Source organism: Pleurodeles waltl, chromosome 5 (assembly GCF_031143425.1).
Source record: "Pleurodeles waltl isolate 20211129_DDA chromosome 5, aPleWal1.hap1.20221129, whole genome shotgun sequence".
Taxonomy (NCBI): Eukaryota; Metazoa; Chordata; class Amphibia; order Caudata; family Salamandridae; genus Pleurodeles; species Pleurodeles waltl.
In genome coordinates this window covers 1,313,050,444-1,313,075,134 of record NC_090444.1, presented here as the reverse complement: position 1 = coordinate 1,313,075,134, position 24,691 = coordinate 1,313,050,444, and the positions used below count along the sequence as shown (strand labels likewise).

Sequence of the window (24,691 nt, the reverse complement as noted above, 5' to 3'; positions counted from 1 at the left end):
TGTCCTGTGGTGTAGGACTGGTTCTAAAGTCTGGACTGTGTCTTCTAATGCAAGATTTAAGTTGGTCCATTGCATTTACTTGCACAAGACGTATTTTACCCCCTGTACTACTGTATAGGATAGACCCTAGCAAGACTATCAGTTGTCATCGATGTCAGGCACCTGTGGCCTCGTTCCTGCACCTGGCTTGGAACGGCCCCTCGGTCAACTCCTTTTGGGGAATTGTGGTGAACCGAGTGACTCCGGCACTAGGGACTGTAATTACAATGAGTCTGACTGTTTGCCTGCTAGGAGACTTTAAAAAAACGTAAAGGTTAAAAAATTGAATTTCAATTCCTGCACCTTCTACTACTCCTGGAGAAGAGGAGTCTCTCCATTACCTGGATGGCGCAAACTGGCCCTAGTGTGGAAGGAAGGGCGTGAGACATGAGTGAGTGGGTGATTGCAGAGGATGTGCACCTCCAGAAATGCAGGCATGATTATAAAGTGGAAGAAGACCTGCACGATTTTGATGACCAATTAATACATTTTTGGGTTGAAGGGGGGGTTCACAGGAGGACTCTACTGAGGATGAGGACTTGGTACGTACAGTTATCGATGTTCTCCCTATAGTTTCATGAGAGGAGAGTTCTGGGACATCTGTGTGGAAATGGACCAATGATCGCTTCATGACACATGTCGAATGTTGGGAAATGGCAGAAGTTATGGGTTCTTGTTACTTTACTGCTGTACTTTAAATGTAACCAAAAAAAATTTCTTCTAAAATTATATATGTCCACTTATCTGTCTAACCATACATTCACCCACCCATCTTTCCATTGCTTACCTGTCCACTCATTCACCCAATACCCTTTTGATCCTTTTGCTCTTTCCTCCGCCCTCTCACCCTTCATTTATCCTCCTTTTTACTCTTCCATCCTACCTTTCACCTTTTCTTCCTTATTTCGTTTTACCTTTCCTTCAGTTCATCCTCCTTTCCTTCCTTCTATTTACCCTTCTTTTGTCAGTCATCACTACTTTTTCTTTCCCACCTTTCTGTGATGTTTATTTTCTACTATTTGTACGTCTCTGTGTTCCTCTATTTTCGTGATTTCACCCCTTTTCTTTCACTCTTTCCCTTTGCTGGGCTTGTCTGTCCTCCTCCCACACTGCTCTGTCATTTATTGCCTAAAAAGTATTAGTTATGAGCCCTTGCCAGATCTCCAGACGGATGAGACCCATAAACAACTAATTAATGTTTAGGGGCAGCCCACTGAAGCTGCATAAACGGGGGTTCCCTGCGCCTCTGAACAGCAGTCTGCTGGCTGAAAACAACCCCACCCGTGGATGAAGCCGAGCTCTCGTGTGGCTGGAACAAACACTCAAGCAGTTTCCAGTTCAAAAGACCGATGGAAGTACGATTCCCACCTATCCACAGACTAGTCAGGAAAAAACCCCAGGACAAGTCTCAACAAAATATTCTCTTTTGCACCTCAGGTCACAGAAACATTCATATATTGTTAGGCGTTTTTCGGTCTCTATGGTAATCCAGGATGAAGGAAAGCCTGAAGGTAAATGTGGTTGAGATAAATGGGCAATGAGACTGTTCAATCAAGTTGATAAAAGGCGTGCAATGTTTTTAACAAATGTAGTTCCCAAATGGCATTTAGATTTGAAAAGGTGTCATCTGGAAACCTATTGTGTGGATCATTCTATGACTTCCAAGATGTCACATTGACAACTCCCCCTCCCATTAGAGGACATAATGCCACATATGGACCATACATTCTCCTTCGTAGTTTGCCGAAGAATATGCATGGGGTGTACATCTCCCTGGAGCAAGCAACGATGAACCACTGCAGTCTCTGCAGGACAATATTGTGAAAACTGAATTCATGATTTTTGACAGACCCATCGCTATGAAGTAACTATTGTGTCACAAGTAATTGCTACAAAATCAATAATCTAAATGAATAATTAAAATGTGATGCTCGACTCATAAAGTTCCCACTTTGAGAAATGTTCCACTGTAGCAGGAGATTCCTAAGGATGGGAACAAGGGTGCACAGTGTGGATTGCCAGGGCACTATGGACTGAAAACGTCCACAGTTGGCCAAAGTTTTTTCTTTTGTGTCACCTGCTCCAAAAACAAAGTTAAGATTCTGAGTGATTTGTGGGAGCGGGTGACACCTTTTCACATTTAACCTTCACGTGGTAGTTCGAGTTCTGTTTCATTCCATGGGTAGTATCGCATAAATAAATACAGATACTTAGGTGCACAGCATGTTTAAGGAATCGTCAATTGGGGATATTCATTGGCTAATTCAGTGCCTTAAAAATAGCTTTTTTATCTACACACAAATCTTTTGTGAGAACTCCTTTGATTTGAAAACGCCGTTGTGTTCACAAAATACTTAGCTTTAGTGGTCAAAGAGAAATTTAGCTTAGAAATACACCCAACTTGAACTGGACAATAATTCACACTTGTTGCTTTGAAGGTTTTGTTACTCTTTTATGATTCAAAGCAGCTTCTATTGTTGTTACTCTTTTAGTAGACACCCAAGTGACAAAGACATTTTATCTAAAGGACGAAAAATCTCTCTTCTCAGTCCCACATAAAAAAAAGTGCAGTTCACTCCAGAACTGGCGATGCTAGCTTTCTTCCACTCATGAAGGAATATTGTTATAAAAGGTATATTTTCCTTCTGTTCTAAACTGTGCAGCATTCCTTCGTCCTGGGTCACCACGAGGACAGAAAAAGGCCTGAGGGCGAACGTGGCTGAGATAACTGGGCAATGAGCATCATTCCATGGTCCAAGCCATCCTCCCAGGTGCATATTTCTACAACTGATATATTGAGAAATACTCACGGCTGATAGCAGTGTGCAGCTGATACGATCCAGTACTGATTGATCAGAGAACCTCCACACCAGCGACCTCCATTGTATGTGAAGTAGACCTGCCAGGGCACGCTGCCCTTGGCACAGTTGTAGCCGTTGACTACATCATTGATATCTTCAACCTTTGTTGGGTAGGCAGCTGCAAGCAGACATGAGGTGGTAAGACAAATGGTCCCATAGCTATGGAATCAAATCACTAGTAGGTTCATGTACTATCACTGTTATCTATTAACGTTTCCACTCAGGATTATAAACCTAACCTGAATGATGGTGTTATACCATGCTACAAACAGTACCAATGATGCTGGGTGTGGCATTACATGCAATGAAAATAGAGCAACCCAATAATCCCCAAGGAAGATGAGTACACAATTCGCATACAAAACCAATAGGTCCTGAAGGAATTACTTCTTATCTTAATTAGTTATTTGTCAGGTCAGTACAATAATCCATTCTTTTACAAATTAATATAAATGAACAAAAATCAGGAGGTGTTCCAATGTAGATTAATTCCTAAAAATATTAAAACATGTTTAATTCATCCATTAGAACATGTCATATTGATCATTACTACACCAGGGGTTGTATCATGAACAGCTGCGCTGACGCAGTGCACAGTGGGGCACCTCTTCTTCTGTATTTGTATTGTCTGAAGGAAATACATTTTGATTGGGATTTCTCTGAGTTAGCATCTGAGACACAGACAGAAAAGTGCACGCTCAGAGAGAGGCAAACGTTTTCGTTTTCACATCATAGAATTGAGAAACAAAATACACGTTAGACCTGACAGCCTTAGGGTAGTCCTCACCCCAACTTTCTGCCTGCCTCCCTCCTTTTTCTGACCTCCTTTTTGCTGGCTTTAGGACTCTCTGCACTTTTCACTGCTAATCAGTGTGAAAGTGATTGTGCTATATCCCCTAAATCACAGTAATGTTGGCTTAACCTAAAATTGGCATATTTATTTTACTTACAATAACCCTAATAAAGTGTACTACATGTGCCCAAGAAATGTAAATTAAATGCGACCTGTGGGTCTGCAGCACTGGTTGTGCCACCCACTTAAGTAGTCTTCTCACCATGTTGCAGGTATGTCATTGCTGAGCTGGTGTGTGCAGTTTTACACTGCCATGTTGACCTGGCAAAATAACACTTTTTCAGGCTCAAAACGTGCCTTTTTATACATAGAAATTACCCCTAAGGTGGGTCCAGGACCACCCAGGAGTAGGGTGCAAAGTCTGTAAAAGGCAGGACATGTACTTTTAAGTTTTACATGCTGTGGTAGTGGAAAACTCCCAAATTAGTTTTTCAGTACCACAAGGCCTATCTTTCCCTTAGGATACATTAGGTTTACCTTACTACATCTTCTAAGTGTAATTCCCAATTTGGAAGAGGTAAGTTTGTCAAGTTTGGAATCAACAAGTATTGCCACTTGAGACTGCGAGGCTCCAGCCCACCCATCCGTGTTGCCATGCCAACTCTTCACTCCCACAAACCACTGCCAGTGACGCTCTCCTTTCTTCCATCAAATATCTTCCCCACAAACGGGATTCGGCCCATTTCTAGAGAAGGTAAAACTTCAGAGGGACTTACCTGGAACTCTATCTGACCGCTATATATCATGGTCAGCCCGAACATTTGGCTTTAACCTGGTCTACCGTGACCCGATATTCCCGGTAGGTGCTTAATGCAAGTAAGCAATATATTGCATTTTAGTCTATAAAAATTGTAACCTTGGCTTCTACTTTTTGGATTTTTGTAATTTTGGTCTTGTTTTGATCACAAAAATAGGCACTATTTGTCTAACATGATGCTTTCACTATTTTACTGTTGAAGTGTTGCACAAATACTTTCCACGTTGCCTTTTAAATTAGGCCTGACTGCTCTGTACCAAGCTACCAGAGGGAGAGCACAGGTTAACTTATGGTGTGAATCTGACTTACCCTGACTGGGATTGTGGTTACTGCTTGGACAGAGTGAATACCTCTGCCAACCAGAACCCCAGGGGCATATTTACGACACCCCTCTGGCACAATAAAGCCGCAAGAGAGTCACTTTTCTGATGCTCCGGCGGAGCAGTGTGCCTGCACATATTTACAAGGTAACGTAAAGCCACCTCGTGTGGCTTTTCATGGTCTTGTAAATAATGCCCCCTTTAACGCATAACTCTGCATGAAAGAGGCGTTCCATGGGTGTTGCTGTGGGTCTTCCCACACAACACCTATACAGTCTGAGGTATTCCTCGATTTACAAGGTTTCGTAAATCTGGGAATACATCAATTCCTGCACCACTCCAGGGGTGGCATAAAAGTGGCACAATGAGGAGAAATACCTTTATTTCTCCTCATTTGTTACTATTTCTATGTGTGCTGCATTTTGGAGCACACATAGAAGGAGGGAAATGCCATTGGGTGTTTCTGTGCGGGAAGGTGTCCCTTCCTGCACACAAACAATCATCCCTGCAATGCAAGCACCCCTGCACCATGGTACAAGGGTGCCTGTGTTGGCGCTAGCCAGCTAATTGTGCACCAACGCAGGCGCGAAGAGGAAAGCACAGGGATATTATGTATTGCTCTAAATGCTACGCATCCCTGCACTTTCCTAATGGTGCAGCGTGGTGCAACAAGCTGGCTTGCAGCGCCTTGCTGCATCATTTTCTTGGAAATATGGGCCCTGATTTCTAACAACTTATTATTGCCTTGCCATTCTGAAGCATAGAACCTGGAGTTATCTGAGAGTACTGCTTCCATGGTATTAGTAAGTCCAGGATGTGGCACTACAACAACAAATTATGGAGCATTGTTATTGAGGTTGAAAATGTTTTGATCTTATTTCGGCAGTGAAAACATGGACAGCACAATATTGTGGAACACTATGATTGTTAATAAAAGTGGTACATTTGGAAAAAAAATACAAATGATTTATTCTCCCTTCAAAATGTGCTACAGTCAATTTAGGTAGGAAGATCCCTCTGTTAAAACTTAAATGATAAAACACACAGGAAACGGTGAGAAAATGGAAAAAAGTCACTCATTGCAAAAGAAAAGGAAGAAGGAGAGAAAGATTTTGAAGGAGTGGCACCTAATAGAACTTCCACATTGTTCAAGAGCCGTCAGAAAAATGATCCCCCAAATTAAACAAACAAATGTACGACGAAAAGTGTTTTTCAAACTACATTTACAAAGGGGGCTCTATGTACTGACAACACTGCGGAAGTGAACAGTAACTAGGCATCCAATTTTGTTAGGTCTGGCCTTTGAGACAGCTTTAGGTGTGTCACCAGACTCTTGTTTTTCCCACAAAAAATATACATAGAAATAAGGGTTTTTGGCCAGCCAACATGACCCAGTGATCTATTAAATGGACACTGACATTTTGCAAAGCATAGGGCAGAGATATTCACACTGCGGGGTGCTGCCCCCTGTGGATCTGTGGATGTATTCCCAGGGGAGCAGAAGTGCCTCTGTAAGTACTTGTAAAGGAATTTTCCATGCTGCCTTCATTTACATGCAGGGTTGAAGTGTTAAACAAAGTGTAGGAAGTAATCTGGCCGTGGTGGTAGGGTCAAAGCTTAACTAAAAAGAACCAAATATTTTGTGTCTTGTTGTTTTTCACTTTCAGGTAACTGCATATAAAACACACACACCTTAAATGCAAGTTAAACTGATCATTGGGGAATGCAGTCTTTGAAATTATGAAACCTCAGTGGGTTATTGTGACAGCTGCAGGTGGCTGTATGTGTGATCAGAGAGCTAAGAATAGAATCCTGATTGGTGCAGAGGAGAACATGTGTATTTATGGTGCTGCGAGGTCCCATCCTGTAACCAAAAGCACTGTGAACATGTAAGTCATTAGTTTAAACTTGTATTACATATAGTATATGATAGGCTGTCACAAAATGTTTTTTGTGTAAGATAAAACAAGTGTTTTCAAAATATATATTTTAGTAATAGGTAGACTATACATAGTGCAAATATTTTTATTGTGCCCATTAAAAGTATGTTTTCTAGAACTGAGCTGATTACACTCTTACATTCATCCTCAAAAAGAATAAACCTCTGTCACAGTGAACATTCGACAAGGGCAGGACCAGGCGATAGATCAATGTTATGAGAGAGGCCCAGAGCTGAGCTTGTCTAACCATACCGTATCCAGCGCGTGCTTGGTTTATGTCTCATTAGTAAGTACCTGAACTATCTCCTTTTGTCTGTCACTCTGAACCCCGAGAATTTACGCACCCTCTGATTATATTTGATAACATGAACTAGTGAATTATGGTCAGAGCTACTAGTTCTGTTGACTGTTGACTCAGTCCCCCTTTTTAAACGGCACTAGAGGTCTGTCGGTTACCGGCTCACACTCACTGTATGGCCGGGATATATTTATCGAATGCATAGGACACCCAGAGCCTCAGTTTCAAGAAGAAAGTGAGTCCTCTTACCAAATACACTTCAAACGCAGAGTAAAAGGTTCTGTATAGAGAGCGGCCTAAATACCACAGGGATGTGTTTAGCGCACTGAGCTGTCATTGGTTTACCTGCCTGATGCCCCAGAGCCAGAGCCAGCAGCAGAAATAACTTCATCTTGGTGATCCGGTCTTCTGCTTACAACTGTTACAACCGGAAGGGCCCTTTTTATACAGTTTTTTTTATCAGTTCTCCTGCGTCAGAGATAACATAGACCTTTTTGTGGAACATGGGCTGTATGCCTTATCTTGTCGAAATTCTGTTCTGCTGTTCGGAAATATCTCGTAATACAAACTTTAAAATTTAAAAAAATGTTTCACATCCAAGAAGTATACCATTGGAGCACACTAGATTAGTGTGCCCCACAATCTCAGCCGAGGGTTGCCGAGTTACACTGTCACCAAGAATAGCATGAGTCTGTGGACTAACCTGACCAAGGGTTCAAATTGGTGATATAATTGTTAGAACAAACACACTCAGGCGCACAAATACATAGAAACTCTCCTGCAAGGGCAAAGATACTTATACTGTCGACCTTTTTCACAGAAAAACGAATTTAAGTGGTGCTAGAGTTCAAATGTTCCTGTCTAGATTTTAGGATTTCCAAAAGTTAACTAAGGTTTTAAAGTCTAACAAAGTTCTAGCAGAAAGCTAACAATGGAGCAGATGCAGCCAAAATACAAATCCATTAGTGAGAATAGAAGTTATACCCATAAATAAGCATTCTTTGCAAAAACATATCATCCTTATGGATATCTTTTCCGCACATATATTTACTGGTTACTGCACTCACATCTGGGGCCATATCATGATGAGCTGCACTGGGGTAAAGCCAGGGACTGTTTGTGTAGGCTTGGACTTTATAAAGTGCGTTCATTTACCACCGTATTTATTAAAAACAACACATCTCAGAAACAGAAAGCTGTGCTGTCTTAAAATCAAGTACCAATTCAAACAAATATCCGGTCAAATGAATGAATTTTACACACTGCAGGCGCATGAAAACAGATGCTCTGCACGCAGTCCATCATGATATGATCCCTTGTCAGTTTTAGATACTGATTGTCCAGACAAACTAAGAGCCTGATTTAGGGCCCGATTTAGATATTGGCAGAGGGATTACACTCTCACAACGGTGACGGATATCCCATCTGCCGAAATCTAAATCCCATTATGTCCTATGGAATTTATATTTCAGCGTCAGGATATCCGTCACCGCTGTGATGGAGTAACACATCCTCCAATATCTAAATCAAGGCCCTAGATCTTTATGGGACTTCCAGTGTCCCTCCATGGTCTCGGTTTCAAGTACTCTTTCAAGCTGAAGAATTCCCTCCAGCCGCATTTAGATGTATGGCGGCTGAACCTCCATCCCTCTCGACAGAGTGTTTGCTGTCGAATAAGATGCACTCCGCCAATGGTGTGGTGGACTCCTATGCTGGCTAACATTAGTCCGTCAGGCTGGCGGGTTAGGGTCGGGCATATTTAAATTTCACAGGTGTGCTGGAGTTGTTCTAGTGGCGGATTCCTGATGGAGGGAGTCCGTTGCAGGAGGCTTTCAACATTGTGCTATGTCTGTGGCTATGTAATGGATGCTAGCAGCACACACTTGATTTACTATGGCTAAATGTGTCCATCTGCATACCACACTATAGAACACACTCCATTCAGACCATGATACTTTGTCATTCCACCGCAACACAACATTTTCCTGCTTACAACAAGCAAAGTAACACAAACACACAACATACACACACTCTTGACACTACACCCACATACACCACAACCACACCAACCAACACAATAATACATCTAAACAAACACACTCACACAAAAGCACACCTACACTCATGACAACCAGAACCAAACAACCACACTTGCCTGAATATTAAACACCAGCAAAACAACACACAACCAAACATACACAATAAGCACCAGACCCACATGCAACTGCTAAACATACAGGTTGAACTACATCACCCACTCAGCTCCCTCAACCAGCAATTACACTCCAACCCTTCCTAACTTTACTCCTCCTTCCCAATCATTAATTTACCTTTCCTTTACCCTTACCACCCCTAAACCCACCCCTCACAAGTAAAAGCCCTGAGGTGTCTGATATGTACTCAATAAATGACCCTTTCTGATGAGGGCACCCCTGCACTATATGTAGTAGACAAGTTAAAGGCAACAAAGCTAGGAGACATTATGTATTCCAAACATAGTTCACTGTCACATATCTGCCACATTGCCAAAATAATGTACATGAGAGAAGTATTATATGTAGATTACTTGAGTTCTACTTTCACAAGGTTTGCCCCACATTGATTATTCCTGTATAATTCATTATGTTAATGGAACATAATTGATGTAACAGTGAGATACGTATTCTGACCTACATTCATAACTGTAAATACAACATTTTTCTAACATGTCCCATCCCATTGCAAATTCCAAACATTGTGATTGCTTTCAGCTGTGAGGGACATTGAAAATTTGATACAAGCATTGATTGTCAGGAATCCCCAAGGTGCCTCCTGCGTTGTCTGTCAGCATCCCCAGGGATTAGGGTCAAGTCCTACCTCTGTTCATGGTTAAACCTTTATGTTTCTAACTAAACATAATGTGCTGTGTTACACAATTGGTTGTATCAATGCTTGTTTGCTAATGTGAGCAGGTGTAGACATGTGCTTCTAATTGGGTGTGGTGACTCATCCACATTTGGAAACTCAACTGCTTTCCTGATTGGCTACAAATAGCAGAGTGAAGCATGCCTCCCTGCTTGGCTTTGTTTTGCTTCCTGATCTCAACATCTAATTTAGCAGTCCAGCCCCTGCTGTCATCCTCGTATTCAGGACTTTTGAGGCAATTAGTTTCTTCGTTCCTGTACCAGCTGACACCAGGCATTCCTTCAGCACTCTGAAAAAGACTCCAGCTAAGTGACTAGTATTCTCCAGGGAGTTTGTTCTTTGAGCGCCGCGCTTTCCTAGAACAGCTGGTGTATTTCAGACCTCGTATTTTGGCAGAGTGCTAATCTTGAAGAGACAAATGCATTTCTGAACATTCTACATTATTATTGTAGTTACTTGCCTAAATGTGCTTCAGGAAATCTGCTTGAGCTCAAGTACTACAAAAAGTGACAGTGCAATTTTAAAAGAGCATTTACGTGACTTTTCTTTCTCTAAAAGCAAAACTCTTGGATTTAAATTGTGTCATTCATGCTTGTGTTTCAGGTTTGAGGAACTTGCTTTTGAAGGTTTTTTCACACACACAGTGAAACCAAAGCAAACTGTGCCACCCTAACTGTTTAAACCCAGAGTGGACATTTGTATTTCTTGGATTGTTTTTGTTCCTTTTAGTTTAACCCTATGCATGCAGGAAAGTTATACGTGATATAATTAATGCCCTTGTTTGTCTTTCTTGTACATGATAAGTGCAACCGCAGTTCTAATTGTAGTATGCAACAGTGAATCTCTGTGAAGCCAGCCCTAGTGTTGCAGTACTTATTGTTATGGTACTCAGTTTGGGTTTTTGGTAATGCAGTGTTAGTAATTGTGCAAACAGTTATTATTATCCAAGAAAAGTGCTGGAGCATCCCGGTGTTCTTCTACCGCTCCTGTGTCCATATCAGAAAGAGAGATTCAGTTTCAAGGAAGTTGAGTGCACTAACTCTACTATCACTCTGTCAACAACGACCTGCCCCCCCCGAAGATACAGGATGTCTGGCTGGACCGACAAGACGTGGCAGTGTTTTGTCTCTTTCTCTTCCACTTACCCTTTCTTTTTGGGACACCTGCTGGGGTTTCTGTGTCCACCAGGAAGTGCCTAGAGGTGTTCCAGGAGGTCGGGGGCAAACCATCGCCCCTGCAGACATCCTGCTTTTCAGTTGAGTGGCCCCGTCTTGACATAAAGCCAAGCCACAAGATACAGGGCTGCCTGGTCAATGGATTCCTCAATGGGTGCTTCCAAAAGGTTTAGCACAGGCTTTGCCAGCTGATCAGGATGCTCCATCTTTATTAGATTTAACTAGGGCCCTAGCGGGATTACAGAAGGAAGTTCTTTCCTTAAAGCAAGAGAACCTGGAGTTGCACACTGAACTACAGCGCTATAAACTACAAGACACCCCTTGGGGAGGAGTCAAACTAAAATAAAGATCTCCAGTACTACAGGCCCCTCACTTTGACCCATCTAATCATGTTCCTAGACCCGATTCAGGTCCAACGACTTCCACCACACAACCCATACAGGTAATGGTCACAACACCCACCCCGTGCCCTTAGCTCCTCCAGAATGGTTTTTTGGAGATAGTGCCAAGTTCGACATTGGTCTATTCTGCTGGTGGAGTGCAATGACCCTATACTGTATGATTTCAACCGGTTCAAGGAAACCTTGCGGAAACTGTTGGCCAAACACCTCTTAGTGCAAGCCAGTGACAATGAGTTGCTGAATTTGCCCCAGGGAAACAAGGATATACTGTCCTATATCACCTCTTTCAATTGGTTGGTGGCAGAGACTGAGTGGCCCGAGAAGAAGAGGACCTCCCTCTTCTATCGTGGCCTTTGGGACAATCTCAAGGATGTTCTAGCCCAAATTGTGGAACCTACTATGGAGTGTTCTGAGTTCATTGACCTGGTGGTACGATTGGATCACCGCTTGAGTGAACTTAAGGGAGCAAAATTCCGATGTGACACACGCTTAGTGGTGCTCAAAACTGATAAATAGGAGTCCACCATTCCCACTCATGATGCACCTGAATCCATGCAAATTGGCAGTGTGCGGGACCCACTATCTAAGGAAGAGAAAGAATGTAGGAAAAAATGTAAACTCTGTTTATACTGCAGTAAGGCAGAGCATTTTGCTCTGGAATGTCCTAACATTCCTACTGCTCCAAAGAAAGCCATTGGAGCGGTAACAGGGCCTGAATTCTCTCTTCCTGACCAGGTGGAAAATGAACTGGCTCGATAACTTCTGAGAGCATTTTATCGAGCGCTTCTTTCAATATAGTCTCATCTTCTGGCTAATACCACCAGTCCAGTACCAAGACATCTAACTCTTATTGTGACGTTAGTGTTCTCCCCTCAGGTTTGTGAGTTCATTCCCATATTGCTTGACTCTGGGGCTACAGGAAACTTTTTAGACTTGGGTTTGGCTAAAACCCTAAATATTGAGACTGTCAGAAAAGACGTCCCTGAACCAGTCAGAGCCATGGATGGCTCAGAATCGTCCTCTGGGCTTATCGTTTATCAAACAACACCCTTGTCTATGCTTTATCCAAACAACCATACAGAACAAATGCAGTTTGACCTCATAGATACCCCAGTATTTGGAGCCATTTTGGGGATAACCTGGCTTCAGTTACACAATCCCAAAACTGACTGGGCAGCAAGGACAGTGACATTAGACTCTAAACATTGCTGGCACTCCTGTTACCAAGACAAACCATTACTAGTGACACCCTTGCATTGTGGTTCCACACATAGTACGGCTATCAAGACGGACAACACACTGGCCATTCCTGCACTGTTTAAAGACTTCCATGATGTCTTTAGTGAACAGAAGGCCACCAAGCTGCCGCCACATAGGTCATACGATTGTCGTATAGACTTGATTCCAGGGGCAATGTGTCACAGTGCCCTTTCCTCAGGATCTGCACACTGCTGAACAAAAGGCCCACCTCCTGGAGTCACCAACTCAGAAGGCTATCAGAGCACAGAGTTATGATGAAGCTAGGCGGGGGAAGGGAATTAGGGTAGGGAACTGCAGGGAGAGAGATCTGAAAAGAAACAGTTAGAAGAAATATGCATATACTCATTCATAACAGTATAAACTCACCAATAGACTCTTGAATAAAGGCGTCTCTGTGGTATCAGATTGAGACCCTTTGTGAATTGGGTGTAGCCCCTTAGTATAAACTCACCAATAGACTCTTGAATAAAGGCGTCTCTGTGGTATCAAATTGAGACCCTTTGTGAATTGGGCGTGACCCCTTTTTTGAATCATGGAACAAGAACAAACTGCAACCTCTGAACCTAGAGATGGCAAGAGCTTTGGACTATATTCATACTCTGAATATCAATCATGTAACAATTATGCATTCATAACATAAACCTTGGATTTCAGCCTAGAAATTCTCAAAGACTTAAATATGTGTCTCACATATGATGCTTCCCAAAAAACAATGAAACTATAATTTGCTTATCTCCAAAACGTTTTCACATTTACTACTAAGGCCTGAAAGTTTTACTCATTGAACTTGAAGCGCTTTGTTAGTTGAGCAGAAGCGCCTTGTTTGTTGTTCATGAAGCACTTTGATCATTATACATGAAGTGCTTTGTTCATTATGCCAGAGAGCGATTTTATTTGTTTTGTCTGAAGCGCTACGCTCGTTGTGCTAAGGGGCGATTTACTCATGTGGCCTGAAGCGTTTGATCCTCGTGCCAAGACTCCTTTACTCATGTGGCCTGAAACGCTATGATTGTCGTGCCAAGGGTGCTCTCCTCTTGTGACCTGAAGCGCTTTGCTCGTTGTGCTAAGGGGGCGCTTTACTCATGTGACATGAAGCGCTTTGACCGTCGTGCCAAGGTTGCTTTACTCGTGTGGTCTGAAACGCTTTTGATTGTTGTGCCAAGGGTACTTTACTCGTGTGGACTGAAGCGCTTTGATTATCGTGCCAAGGGTGCTTTACACGTGTGGCCTGAAGCGCTTTGCTCATTGTGCTAAGGGGTGCTTTACTCATGTGGTTCAAAGCGATTTGATCGTCACGCCAAGGCCGCTTTACACGTTTGGCCTGAAGCAATTTTATTGTCGTGCCAGGAGCGCTTTACTCTTTGAACTGAAAGTGCTTTGCTCATTGTGCTAAGGGGCGCTTTACTTTTGGAAGTAAAAACTCCCTTCAAGATTGGGCTCATCAAGACCTTACCGCTACGAGTACGACCTACTCATATCTGAATTCACCATGGAAACAAGGATACTCCGATTTGCTGTCAACCTGCCATGCAGGAAATCTGTTCTTCTTCAGAGGAACCCCCATGAGGTTTGACTGCATCAAAGTCTTCAAAATAGTGAGCAATGTGCTTGGGTGTGGCTGGGCTATATCGGCCTGCCACACCCCAAGATGGCCGCTGCCTCTAGAAACCTAGGAATTGTAGTCCATTCATAGAATAGCACTGATAAGTGCATCTTGTCCACCAATGTCCTGACCCTGCAGCTACATGAGCTTTACCACAGGGCAGGCAACGCTGATAACCACTTCTAGAACAAGAGGGGATGACAAGTGGTGCACATGAAGCACCGCAAATACGTGCAGCAGAGTTTCAGGTGGGACCTGGACCGGTACACAGCCTTATTCCTGACACAATGCTACTATGTAGTAGGGTGTATGCTCTCTGAGCCTGAGAATCGATACCTGCAAGACTACCTGGATGATCTATTGGCTAAGAGTTTCATTTGTCATTCAACGTCACCAGTATCGTTGTCTTTGTTCTTCGTGCCCAAAAAGAATCGTGAGTTGCGCTCCTGTATAGATTACCACGCAGTGAACAAAGTGACCATAAAAAATCGGTATCCACTTCCGTTGATCCCGGTACTTTTAGAACAGGTACTTCAGTTGACCATTAATACTAAACTCAACCTCCGGGATGCCTACCACTTGATCCGAGTGAGGAAGGGGGATGAGTGGAAGACGGAGTTCCGAACTAAATTCGGACTCTTCGAGTACACAGTGATGTCCTTTGGGTTGTGTAACGCTCTTGCAGCGTTTACATTTTTCATCAATGAAGTGCTGCAGGAGTTTCTGGATATCTGTGTAGTGGTATACATAGATGACATTTTGATCTATTTGTCTTCCACTGAGGACCATATAGGGCATGTAAGAGCGGTTTTACAACGGCTTCGTGAGCATTATCTCTTCGCCAAGCTGGAAAAATGGGTTTTTCACGCTACAACTGTAGAATTCCTGGGATATGTGATCACTCCTGGTGGAATTTCCATAGATAGGTCCAAGGTACAAGCCATCCTGGATTGGGTAGCCCCACAATCCATCAAGGATGTGCAACAGTTTTTGGGCTTCGCAAACTTTTATTGGAGATTTCTACCCCACTTTTCTACCGTGGTATCTCCCATAACTCATCTCCTACGAAAGGGGGTTACGTTCTTCTGGGATGCAGAAGCTGAGAAAGCCTTCCAACATCTTAAAACACATTCACTGAAGCGCCCATTCTCCATCATCCCGACCCCGCTCAGCCATTTTTCGTGGAAGCAAACGCTTCCCAAATGGCAGTGGGTGGTGTTGTGTCCCAACGAGATCCTGAGTCTGGGCATTTCCATCCAGTAGCTTACTTCTCATAGAAATTGCTACCGGCAGAGCAAAATTACATGGTGGCGGAGCAGGAACTTCTGGCCATCAAGCTTGCCTTCCAGGAATGGCGTCACAACCTATTAGGAGCTAGACACACCATAACTATTTACACAGATCACCGTAATTTACAGTTTTTTCAAGCAACCAAGGCCCTGACACTTCGTCAACTATGCTGGCTTCTATCCTTTAATGAGTTTGACGTCGTAATCACCTATAGGCCCAGTACTACACAACAAAAGGCAGACATGTTGTCTATGATGGGTTTCTCCTCTGATGTTGCGCTAGAACAGGTCAGAAGCATTATACCCCCAGAAAAAATTGTGGCTGCACTTCCCAAGAGATCCTTGAGAAAATACGGGTAGTCCAACACAAGGCTCCCTGTTCAACTGATGTGTATGAAAAAGAGGGTTTACTATACCATGCTGATCAGTTGTACGTCCCTACCAAAGAAGTACAGGATACAGTGTTACATTGGGGACATGATTCTGTCCTCGCAGGTCACCCGGGTGAGAAAAAGATGTTAGATCTCTGTCAAAGATGTTTTTGGTGGCCCAGACTTGTGCAGGATGTCAGAAGCTACGTCCAGACTTGTTCCACCTGTGTTTGGGCTAAAACCCCACACACTCCAGCCACAGGATTGTTACTTCCAATGCCAATTCCGGTGGCCCCATGGCATACCATAAGTATGGATTTTATTTCTGATCTCCCAGCTTCCAATGGACACACTGTCATATGGGTGGTTGTACATTACCTAACTAAAATGGCTCATTTTGTTCCATTAAAATGCCTCCCTACGGCTTCCAAGCTCTCTGATTTGTTTGTCCAACACATTGTAAGGCTTCATGGGTTGCCCACCACAATTGTTTCCGATCGTGGCCCCCAATTTACATCACTGTTTTGGCTTGGCTTCTGTTCCTCTGTCGGTATGGACGTCCGCTTGTCCTCTGCATATCATCCACAAACAGATGGGAAGACGGAACGTGCCAACCAATCGCTGGAGCAAATCCTGAGATGTTACATTGACACATTGTCTCCTGAGTGGGATAAGGCTTTACCTCTTGTTGAATTTGTATATAACAACAGTGTCCACATGGCTACAGGAGTATCCCCATTTTACTGTTTGTTTGGTCTGCACCCAAGAATGCTACCTGTAACTGAGTCCCAAACATCCACAAGAGTCAAAACTCTCCCAAGCTCAAGTAAAAAAACAAGCAGACAAAAGAAGGAGACCTGCTCCCTCTTATCAGATAGGAGATCAGGTGTGGCTCTTATAAAAAAATCGCCATCTTGCAGGATCCAGAAAATTAACCCCCTGATTTCTAGGCCCCTTTCCTATTTCCAAAATCATCAATCCTGTGGTAGTAGAACTGACATTGCCAGATGATTTCAAAGTACAGACCGTGTTTCATGTGTTGTTACTCTGTCCCTATTCCCCTGATACCCGCGATGCCCCACCACCTCCCCCGGTAAAAGTACACGGGCAATGGATATTTGAAGTGGCCAAAATGTTTGACTCCAGGCACGTCCCTGGTGTTCTACACTATTTATTGGCTTGGAAAGGCTATGGGCCTGAGGACAATTCCTGGGAACCCCCACCCACAGTTCATGCTCCACGTCTTACTAAAAACTTCCATGTCCTGCACCCTTCCAAGCCCCACCCTTTGAGAGGGTCCTTGGTGGGGAGGACTGTCAGGAATCCTCAAGGTGCCTCCTGCGTTATCTGTCAGCATCCCCAGGGATTGGGGTTAAATCATATCTCTGTTCTTGGTTAAACCTTCATGTTTCTAAGTAAACATAATGTGCTGTGTTACACAATTGGTTTTATCAATGCTTGTTTTACCAATGCTTATTTGCTAATGTGAGCAGGTGTAGACATGTACTTCTAATTGGGTGTGGTGTAGACATGTGCTTTTAATTGGGTGTGGTGTAGACATGTGCTTTTAATTGGGTGTGGTGGCTCATACACATGTGGAAACTCAACTGCTTTCCTCAATAGCTATAAATAGCTAAGTGAAGCATGCCTCCCTGCTTGGCTTTGTTTTGCTTCCTGATCTCAGCATCTGATTTGGCAGTCCAGCCCTTGCTTTCATCCTTATATTCAGGACTTTTGAGGCAATTATTTTCTTCGTTCCTGTACCAGCTGACACCAGGCATTCCTCCAGCACTCCGGAAAAGACTGAAGCTAAGTGACTAGTATTCTCCAGGGAGTTTGTTCTTTGAGCGCCGCCCTTTCCTAGAACAGCTGGTATATTTCAGACCTCGTATTTTGCCAGAGTGCTTATCTTGAAGAGACAAATGCATTTCTGAACATTCTACATTATTATTGTAGTTACTTGCCTAAATGTGCTTCAGGAAATCTGCTTGAGCTCAAGTACTACAAAAAGTGACAGTGCAATTTTAAAAGAGCATTTAGGTGACTCTTCTTTCTCTAATAGCATAACTCTTGGATTTAAATTGTGTCATTCATGCTTGTGTTTCAGGTTTGAGGAATTTGCTTTTGAAGGGTTTTTCACACACACAGTGAAACCAAACCAAACTGTGCCACCCTAACTGTTTAAACCCAGAGTGGACATTTGTATTTCTTGGATTGTTTTTGTTCCTTTTAGTTTAACCTTATTCATGCAGGAAAGTTATACGTGATATAATTAATGCCCTTGTTTGCCTTTCTTGTACATAATAAGTGCAACCACAGTTGTAATTGTTGTGTGCAACAGTGAATCTCTGTGAAGCCAGCCCTAGTGTTGCAGTACTTATTGTTATGGTACTCAGTTTGGGTTTTTGGTAATGCAGTGTTAGTAATTGTGCCAACAGTTATTATTATCCAAGAAATGTGCTGGAGCATCCCAGTGTTCTTCTACAGCTCCCGTGCCCATATCAGAAAAAAAAAAACAGTTTCAAGGAAGTTGAGTGCACTAACTCTACTATCACTCTGTCAACAACGACCTGCCCCTGAAGGTACATGGTGCCTGGCTGGACTGGCAAGAAGTGGCAGTGTTTTGTCTCTTTCTCTTCCACTCCCCCTTTCCTTTTGGGACACCTGCCGGTGTGTCCATGTCCACCAGGAAGTGCAGAGAGGTGTTCCAGGAGGTCGGGGGCATACCATCGCCCCTGCAGTCATCCTGCTTTTCAGGTGAGTGGCCCCGTCTCAACATTGATTTTGGAAATTGTTGTTTACACCAAAAAGTACATTTGTTTTTATTTATAATTAGGTGTTGATACAGGTGTGTTTGATCTAATTTCTAAAATAACTAGATTAAACACATATGCATTTTTAGGACATTTATGTAAACACACGGGTCCAGAGGAAATGTTAAGTGACAATTCAATGTAAACAAGTAATATGAAATGCTGACCTTTGATTCAGACGACAACGGGGTTGATATGCATTGTGGTCAAGTGGCAGCAGCAAAGGCAAGACTTGGAAGATCGGGTTCATGATGAAAACGGAAGTGGAAAAGGGAATAAAGGTAGGCTTTCAATCTGCCAACTCTGGTGTGAAGGTTTCCCTGCTACGGTTGCCTTGGCAGGAAGGCACATCATGATTGGCCCGGCAGACAAACTGGCTGTGGTCCCGCCGACAGCCGCTTTTGCCTATGGCGCCGTGGACGCTGTAGATAATTCTGGTGGAAACAGCAGGGCTCGAGTGGTCTATTGTCTATAGGCCCTCCAGCATCTAGTTGGCTGATGGATTATCTGACAGAAAAGCAATGGCGGGACCAATTCTGCAAAATTCGAAATCAGGTCCTAAGTGAATGTGGAAATGAACGTCCACTGATTCTCCTGACTTGAAGCTAGACTACGTCCCACGCAGAATAAGGGAGCCCAGTGATTGCTGGGTTTTAAAACATGAAAGGAATTTATTTGGGTATTTAATAAGGTGCTAATATGTCACCTTAATATCACTACAGAGAGCTGCAGAAGAGCAATAGGAAGCTTTAAAGAATGGAAATGGTACAAGTGCAATCGGTGCCAAACCTAATGCCAAACCTAATTCAATTTGATTTATTCCTATTCAGCTTCTCTGTTGCTGTCTTTCTCTTTAGAATTGCATGGTACTGCCGCACCCACATTGCAGGAAAACCTGGACAATTGTTCTACTCAATATCGTCCCCCAGAATTTCGTGGTACAGGAATTTCAAGGTTAGAATATTAAGGGTCGAAATTGCGAAAGGTAAATGCATAAAGGAATGTATGGATTTACATTTCCTAACTCCACATCTATCTACCTGGAAGGTATATGTACCATGTAGATACATATATTTGGAGTTAGGAATAGAAAGTATAGACATACTGAGCATTCAACATTTTTTTTATATTTTATCATCAATACCGTTTGGTTCCATTGGAGGTCCAAACACTGACCAATCAGTATATTGCTTTGTTAAGATTTTTAGTGGGCCCTTGCAGGAATGGGGAATACAGAGTGGAGGGAGCTGCACTAAGAAGGCATGCAGGAATGGTGAGATTAAGTAGCCAAATGCATATAAAAGAGCAGCTTTGTAAAGAGCGGTTTAAAAGTTTGAAAAAAAAAGAAAGAGCATTCTTGACATGAAAAGGAATTCAATTCCAAGTCTGCATCTGCATAGCGTAGCCTTCTTTCTCTAACCTCTCCCAGATGGGTAAGTGACCCCAGTTCTCCCCCAGCCATTGCTAGATACACCTCCCGCTCCTTTTCAGTAAACACAGGACAGTCACTTGTTGGTGCTTAATGGCCGCAGTTCATTCACACATAAAATCATGGATCATAAACATCACAATTTAATGGTAATTTGTTTATTCCATGCAAAGCTTTTATTACCTATGCCACTGTTATCAAATAGTCTTTTAATTCTAGTCTATCTTAATTGTTCACAGCATGTCACGTACAGCCCCCTGAGCGATGGCCCCCACTTTGCAGGTGTCTAGCGGTTATGCGGCTTCTAAAATTTCCTTGCTGCTGAGATTTGTGTGGGCAGCCCTAATGCCTTGCCTGACCTGCAAGTGCCGTGTCTGCCTAATGCTGACTCTGTGCTGGCCATTCGCCTGCTCCCAGTGCCCCAGCAATGACGCATCTCAAGGACACATAATTGAGCGGCTCCTCTTCTTAGGCTATTGCACTCTTGTTAGCTGTTTCTTGTGTGCTGTCTCTGCCACACTGCCTGTGGTTTACCGACCTCAGGAAGCTCCCGCTCTTGCTTCCCTCATTGTTTTGCCTAACTGAAGCCCAGTTGCTCAAGCACCCCTACTATACTGAGTACTAACATGTGCATACTGACCCCGGTTAAGTGGACACCTTCTGCCTCGTAACACCCCAGTGTTTTGAGATTGATTGGCTAATGTCTGACTAACCCCAATCATTAGCTTTGCACACCCTCGCCATGGAGATATTCAGCTTCCTCCTGGACCTTTCTACCGCCACTTGATCTATCACCCCCCTCCATTCAAATTGGGCTATGACCTCCGACCACAAGAGTTCTGCTGGGAGAACAAGCCTAGCGGCTCCTGTAAGGCATGCTATAATTGCCCCAAGCAAATTCTTTCTTCCCAGACAAGCCAAATAATTCCCCCCTGGGTGCACTAAAACAGCATCAGGTCTCTCTTCCCGATGTAGCACATGTTGGATGGTGGGTACCAACTGTGCTCATCTCATGCCTGGCCTTCCCAGCCTTGTCACTGAGGTGTTGTGCAACCAAAGTCCATTATAATCCTTCTGCCCAGATGTCCACTGTTGTGCACTTGTGATATAGCAGTGACTCAGGATCCACACTCTGCCCCTGCTTCCCGGAGGCCCTGTTGTGAAAGAAACACAGCTCAGAGAACCGTGGGCCGAATGTGACCCATAATGGTGCTGAGGCCCACTGGCTTATTTTCTTTATGCACTTCTCGCTAAGCCCGCTAACTACCTCTGTCGTAGCAGAGCCTATGCGAAAGGAGTGTGATCCAAATTATCTGGGGGGCAGACCTGCCTCGCCTAATGCCATTCTGAGTACCGCGGTCAACTGAAAACAGGTAAGGCATGAGCCGTCTCCAGGAAAAGTAGCCACCCTTTGCACGCTGTTCTCCATGTATTCCTGCATGATGCATACTGGACAGCATTTGCTGTCTTCCAGGCAGTCTAGATGTGTGTATGTACCCATCACCTCGTGGTCCCTTTTTGACTGGCACAAATGCATGGCCATGTACCTATCACCCAAGTGCACGTTGCATCTATGCATGCAAGCCTTCCCTGGGTCGACTCTGGAGGGGGCTACTAGCTTGCTTATCCTGTAGGCCCCGAAGAATGCCAGAGCAAATGCTGCTTTGTATAGTGCCACCTCGAGCTTTTGCCAGCAGGTACTGTGAAGCCCTCGGAGTAGCTTTTTGAGTATGGTGAAGTCAATGGGTTGCCTTCTTTCCTTCCACTTGGGTTGCATACTCCTCTATCCTTTCATAGCTGCCCAGCAATAGAAGGAGCTATCTGGGTCACTCCCTGACGCCAGCTTCACTTAGTAGGACACTGCACTGATGTGGGCCTGTGCCCATGCCATACTTCTATCCCCTGAGAATGCCCAGTATATGAACTTCTCCACATTCCTGCTTGTAATGTCGCCTTGCCCCAAAGCGCTGTCATATTTTTTAAACACTTCCCAACACTTACGATATTTCCCAGCCATCTTGGAAGCTAAGGCATTCTCCACCAGCATTGGTAAATTGGGTCTACCAGGCTCCAAAGATGTTTGGGAACAGGTGTAATGTTGAGATCCGCATGAGGTGTCAGCTCTCTGGATCTCTTCCACTGAAAATGAGACACTGAGTCAGCCACTGAGTCATCACACCTGAAATGTGCCTAGCTCTAATCGTTATTTTGGCTCTAAGCTTGCACCCGACTAGGTGGCTTAGCAAGAATACCACCGCCGGGTAACGCGCAGTCCCTAGGTTCAATGCTTGATCTGGCTGTTAGCGAGTCGACCCTCCCATATTGAGAAAGCAACGATGATGGGGAAGTGTTCCAGAACTGTGATAATTTTAGTGATTCCTTTAATGTGCTATCTGGTTGGCCAGTGGGCAGCTGTCCATGCCAAACCCAGGACAGTCCCAAAGCCCTTGCCCCTACAGCATCAGTGAACAGTTCTAACTGTTCGGCTGTTACCCACGGTTCTCCCCATTTCAGGGTTCCGTTAAACTTGGCTAAGAGAACCGCCCCTTGCCCTAGGTCCTCCCTCACTCTCTGCGTGAGCAGGACCCAGTGGTGTTTCTTTGTCAGGCACTTGGTCAAGCACGCCAGGCTCCTGGCAAATGGTCTCCCCGCTGGGATCACATGGTTGGCAAAATTGAGTTTTCCTAGCGATTGTTGCATTTTGCCCAGTGTAGCCTATTTCTTCGAGAGTAGCAGTTCAATTATATGTTTCAGTTCCTCAACCGTTGCCCACGGCAGCCTGCATTTGCAAGCTTCAGTGTCCAACTCAATTCCCAGGAAGGATAGTTGGGTGTTAGGGCCCTCCGTTTTGTCATAGGACAGTGGTACCCTGAGCTTTTTTTGCCATTTCAACAAAGTGTTCCAGCAGGTCCCCACATTCTGAGGTGCCCATACCTACCAATAAATAGGAAGTCATCCAGGTAGTGTATGCTCACCCACGCCGGGTGATATGTTCCTTACTCCCATTACATGAAGCTGCTGAAGGTTGATAGACCTTTTTCAGGGGCGGCTCCTTCATAATGGTGAAGAAGCAATACCCCCTGGCTAAGTCAGGAGCCACAGGAGGGTTGAGACGGGAGGGGGAGGAGGAGAGAGTGCACCTAAGTGCGCATGTGTGTTTGGCCGGCCGTCTTAGGTCAGCCAAACACACATGTGCACTTAGGTTTCTCCAGTTCGGCTGTGTGGAAGAGCTGGGCTGGAGAAACTGCACAGACCCCAGGACAGTGTCTGAGCGGCAGTCCAAGCCATTCAGAACAATCCTGATGCTTCTTTCATGCTAGCATTTGGAATGAAGGAAGAGCCAGGATTGTTGAGGAGCCTGTGCTGGTGTCTCAGTGAATTCTAGGACACCAGAAGAAGCAGAAGGAGGCGGCCACGGTGGAAAGAAGAACGTTTTTTAAAATTATTCTTTTATTTCCACCTCTCCCTTCCCCGTCCACCCCACCCACCCCAGGTGGAAGGGCCTTCCTGTCCAAGGCCAATGCCACCATGGTGTGCCCAGGAAAGGTGATAAGGTCAGTGTATGTGACCCCATGACCGTCTGGCCCCATGCCTTCAGCCCCCCTGCTAAAGCCTGACAGGTTTGGCCGTGCTCCAGGATGCCGTGATGCCCCAATGGTCTCTGAACTGTGGAGTTAAGAACTCCTACTTGAAAGCCAACATTTGCAATCCCCTGATGTTACCCCAGAGCCCCACTGCTGTGTACAATCTTCCTTTTGTGCACCCAAGCGCATGTGGCTCACCAGTTTTTAAAGCTGTATCCTCCTCCCTGACAGTATCGGACCCTTTGGCTGCCCTCCGTACTGGTTACAATCGCTGTCCGCTGGCCATTGTCACTGTCCTCGTTGTTGAATTCGGCTGCACTGTCCTCCTCAACTTGTCCCTGAGCCCCAAATCTGTATGCGCCACCCTCAAAGGCTCCATTTCCAATACAGCCCGGCCTTTCTCCAGAGGCTGAGCGTCTTCTCCCACCTGCCATCACTAGTTTTAGTGGGGACTGCCGTTCCAGCTGCAAGCCCCCTGTGACCAGGTCCCCAAGTCTGGACCCTGCCAACCTTGCTGCTTCTGACCTTTGTGGCCCCAGTCTGGGGCCCTGTGTCAACCTCTGCTCCTCTGTGATTTCATGGTCCAACATGCCCAGTACTTGTCTACTGGTCCAATAGCTGCCATGACTTGCAACCAGCTCTCGCACTCTCTCAAGCAGCTCATGCAGGTCTTTATCCAGCTCCAGGCCCTCACCTTGTCCTGCTATAGGTCACTAGCAAAGCGCTTCTTCAACTGGTTTGTTTGGACCTTCTTGTCCTCTGTGTCGCTTTTGTACTGGCAGGTTTGCAACACT

The 24,691-nt window shown here is 44.4% G+C and overlaps 1 protein-coding gene across 1 annotated transcript in view; it reads right to left on the bottom strand.

Annotated features, from left to right (window-relative positions):
• LOC138297114 (trypsin-like) overlaps positions 1-24,487 on the bottom strand; it is a 77,656-nt gene extending 53,169 nt beyond the window's left edge. Inside the window, exons 1-3 of the mRNA XM_069236614.1 lie at positions 24,157-24,487; positions 22,315-22,452; positions 2,853-3,018 (exon numbers count right to left, since the gene is read on the bottom strand). Coding sequence (XP_069092715.1) covers positions 2,853-3,018; positions 22,315-22,452; positions 24,157-24,487 — 635 coding nt within the window. The remainder of the gene's footprint in view (positions 1-2,852; positions 3,019-22,314; positions 22,453-24,156) is intronic.
• Positions 24,488-24,691: the final 204 nt, after the last annotated feature.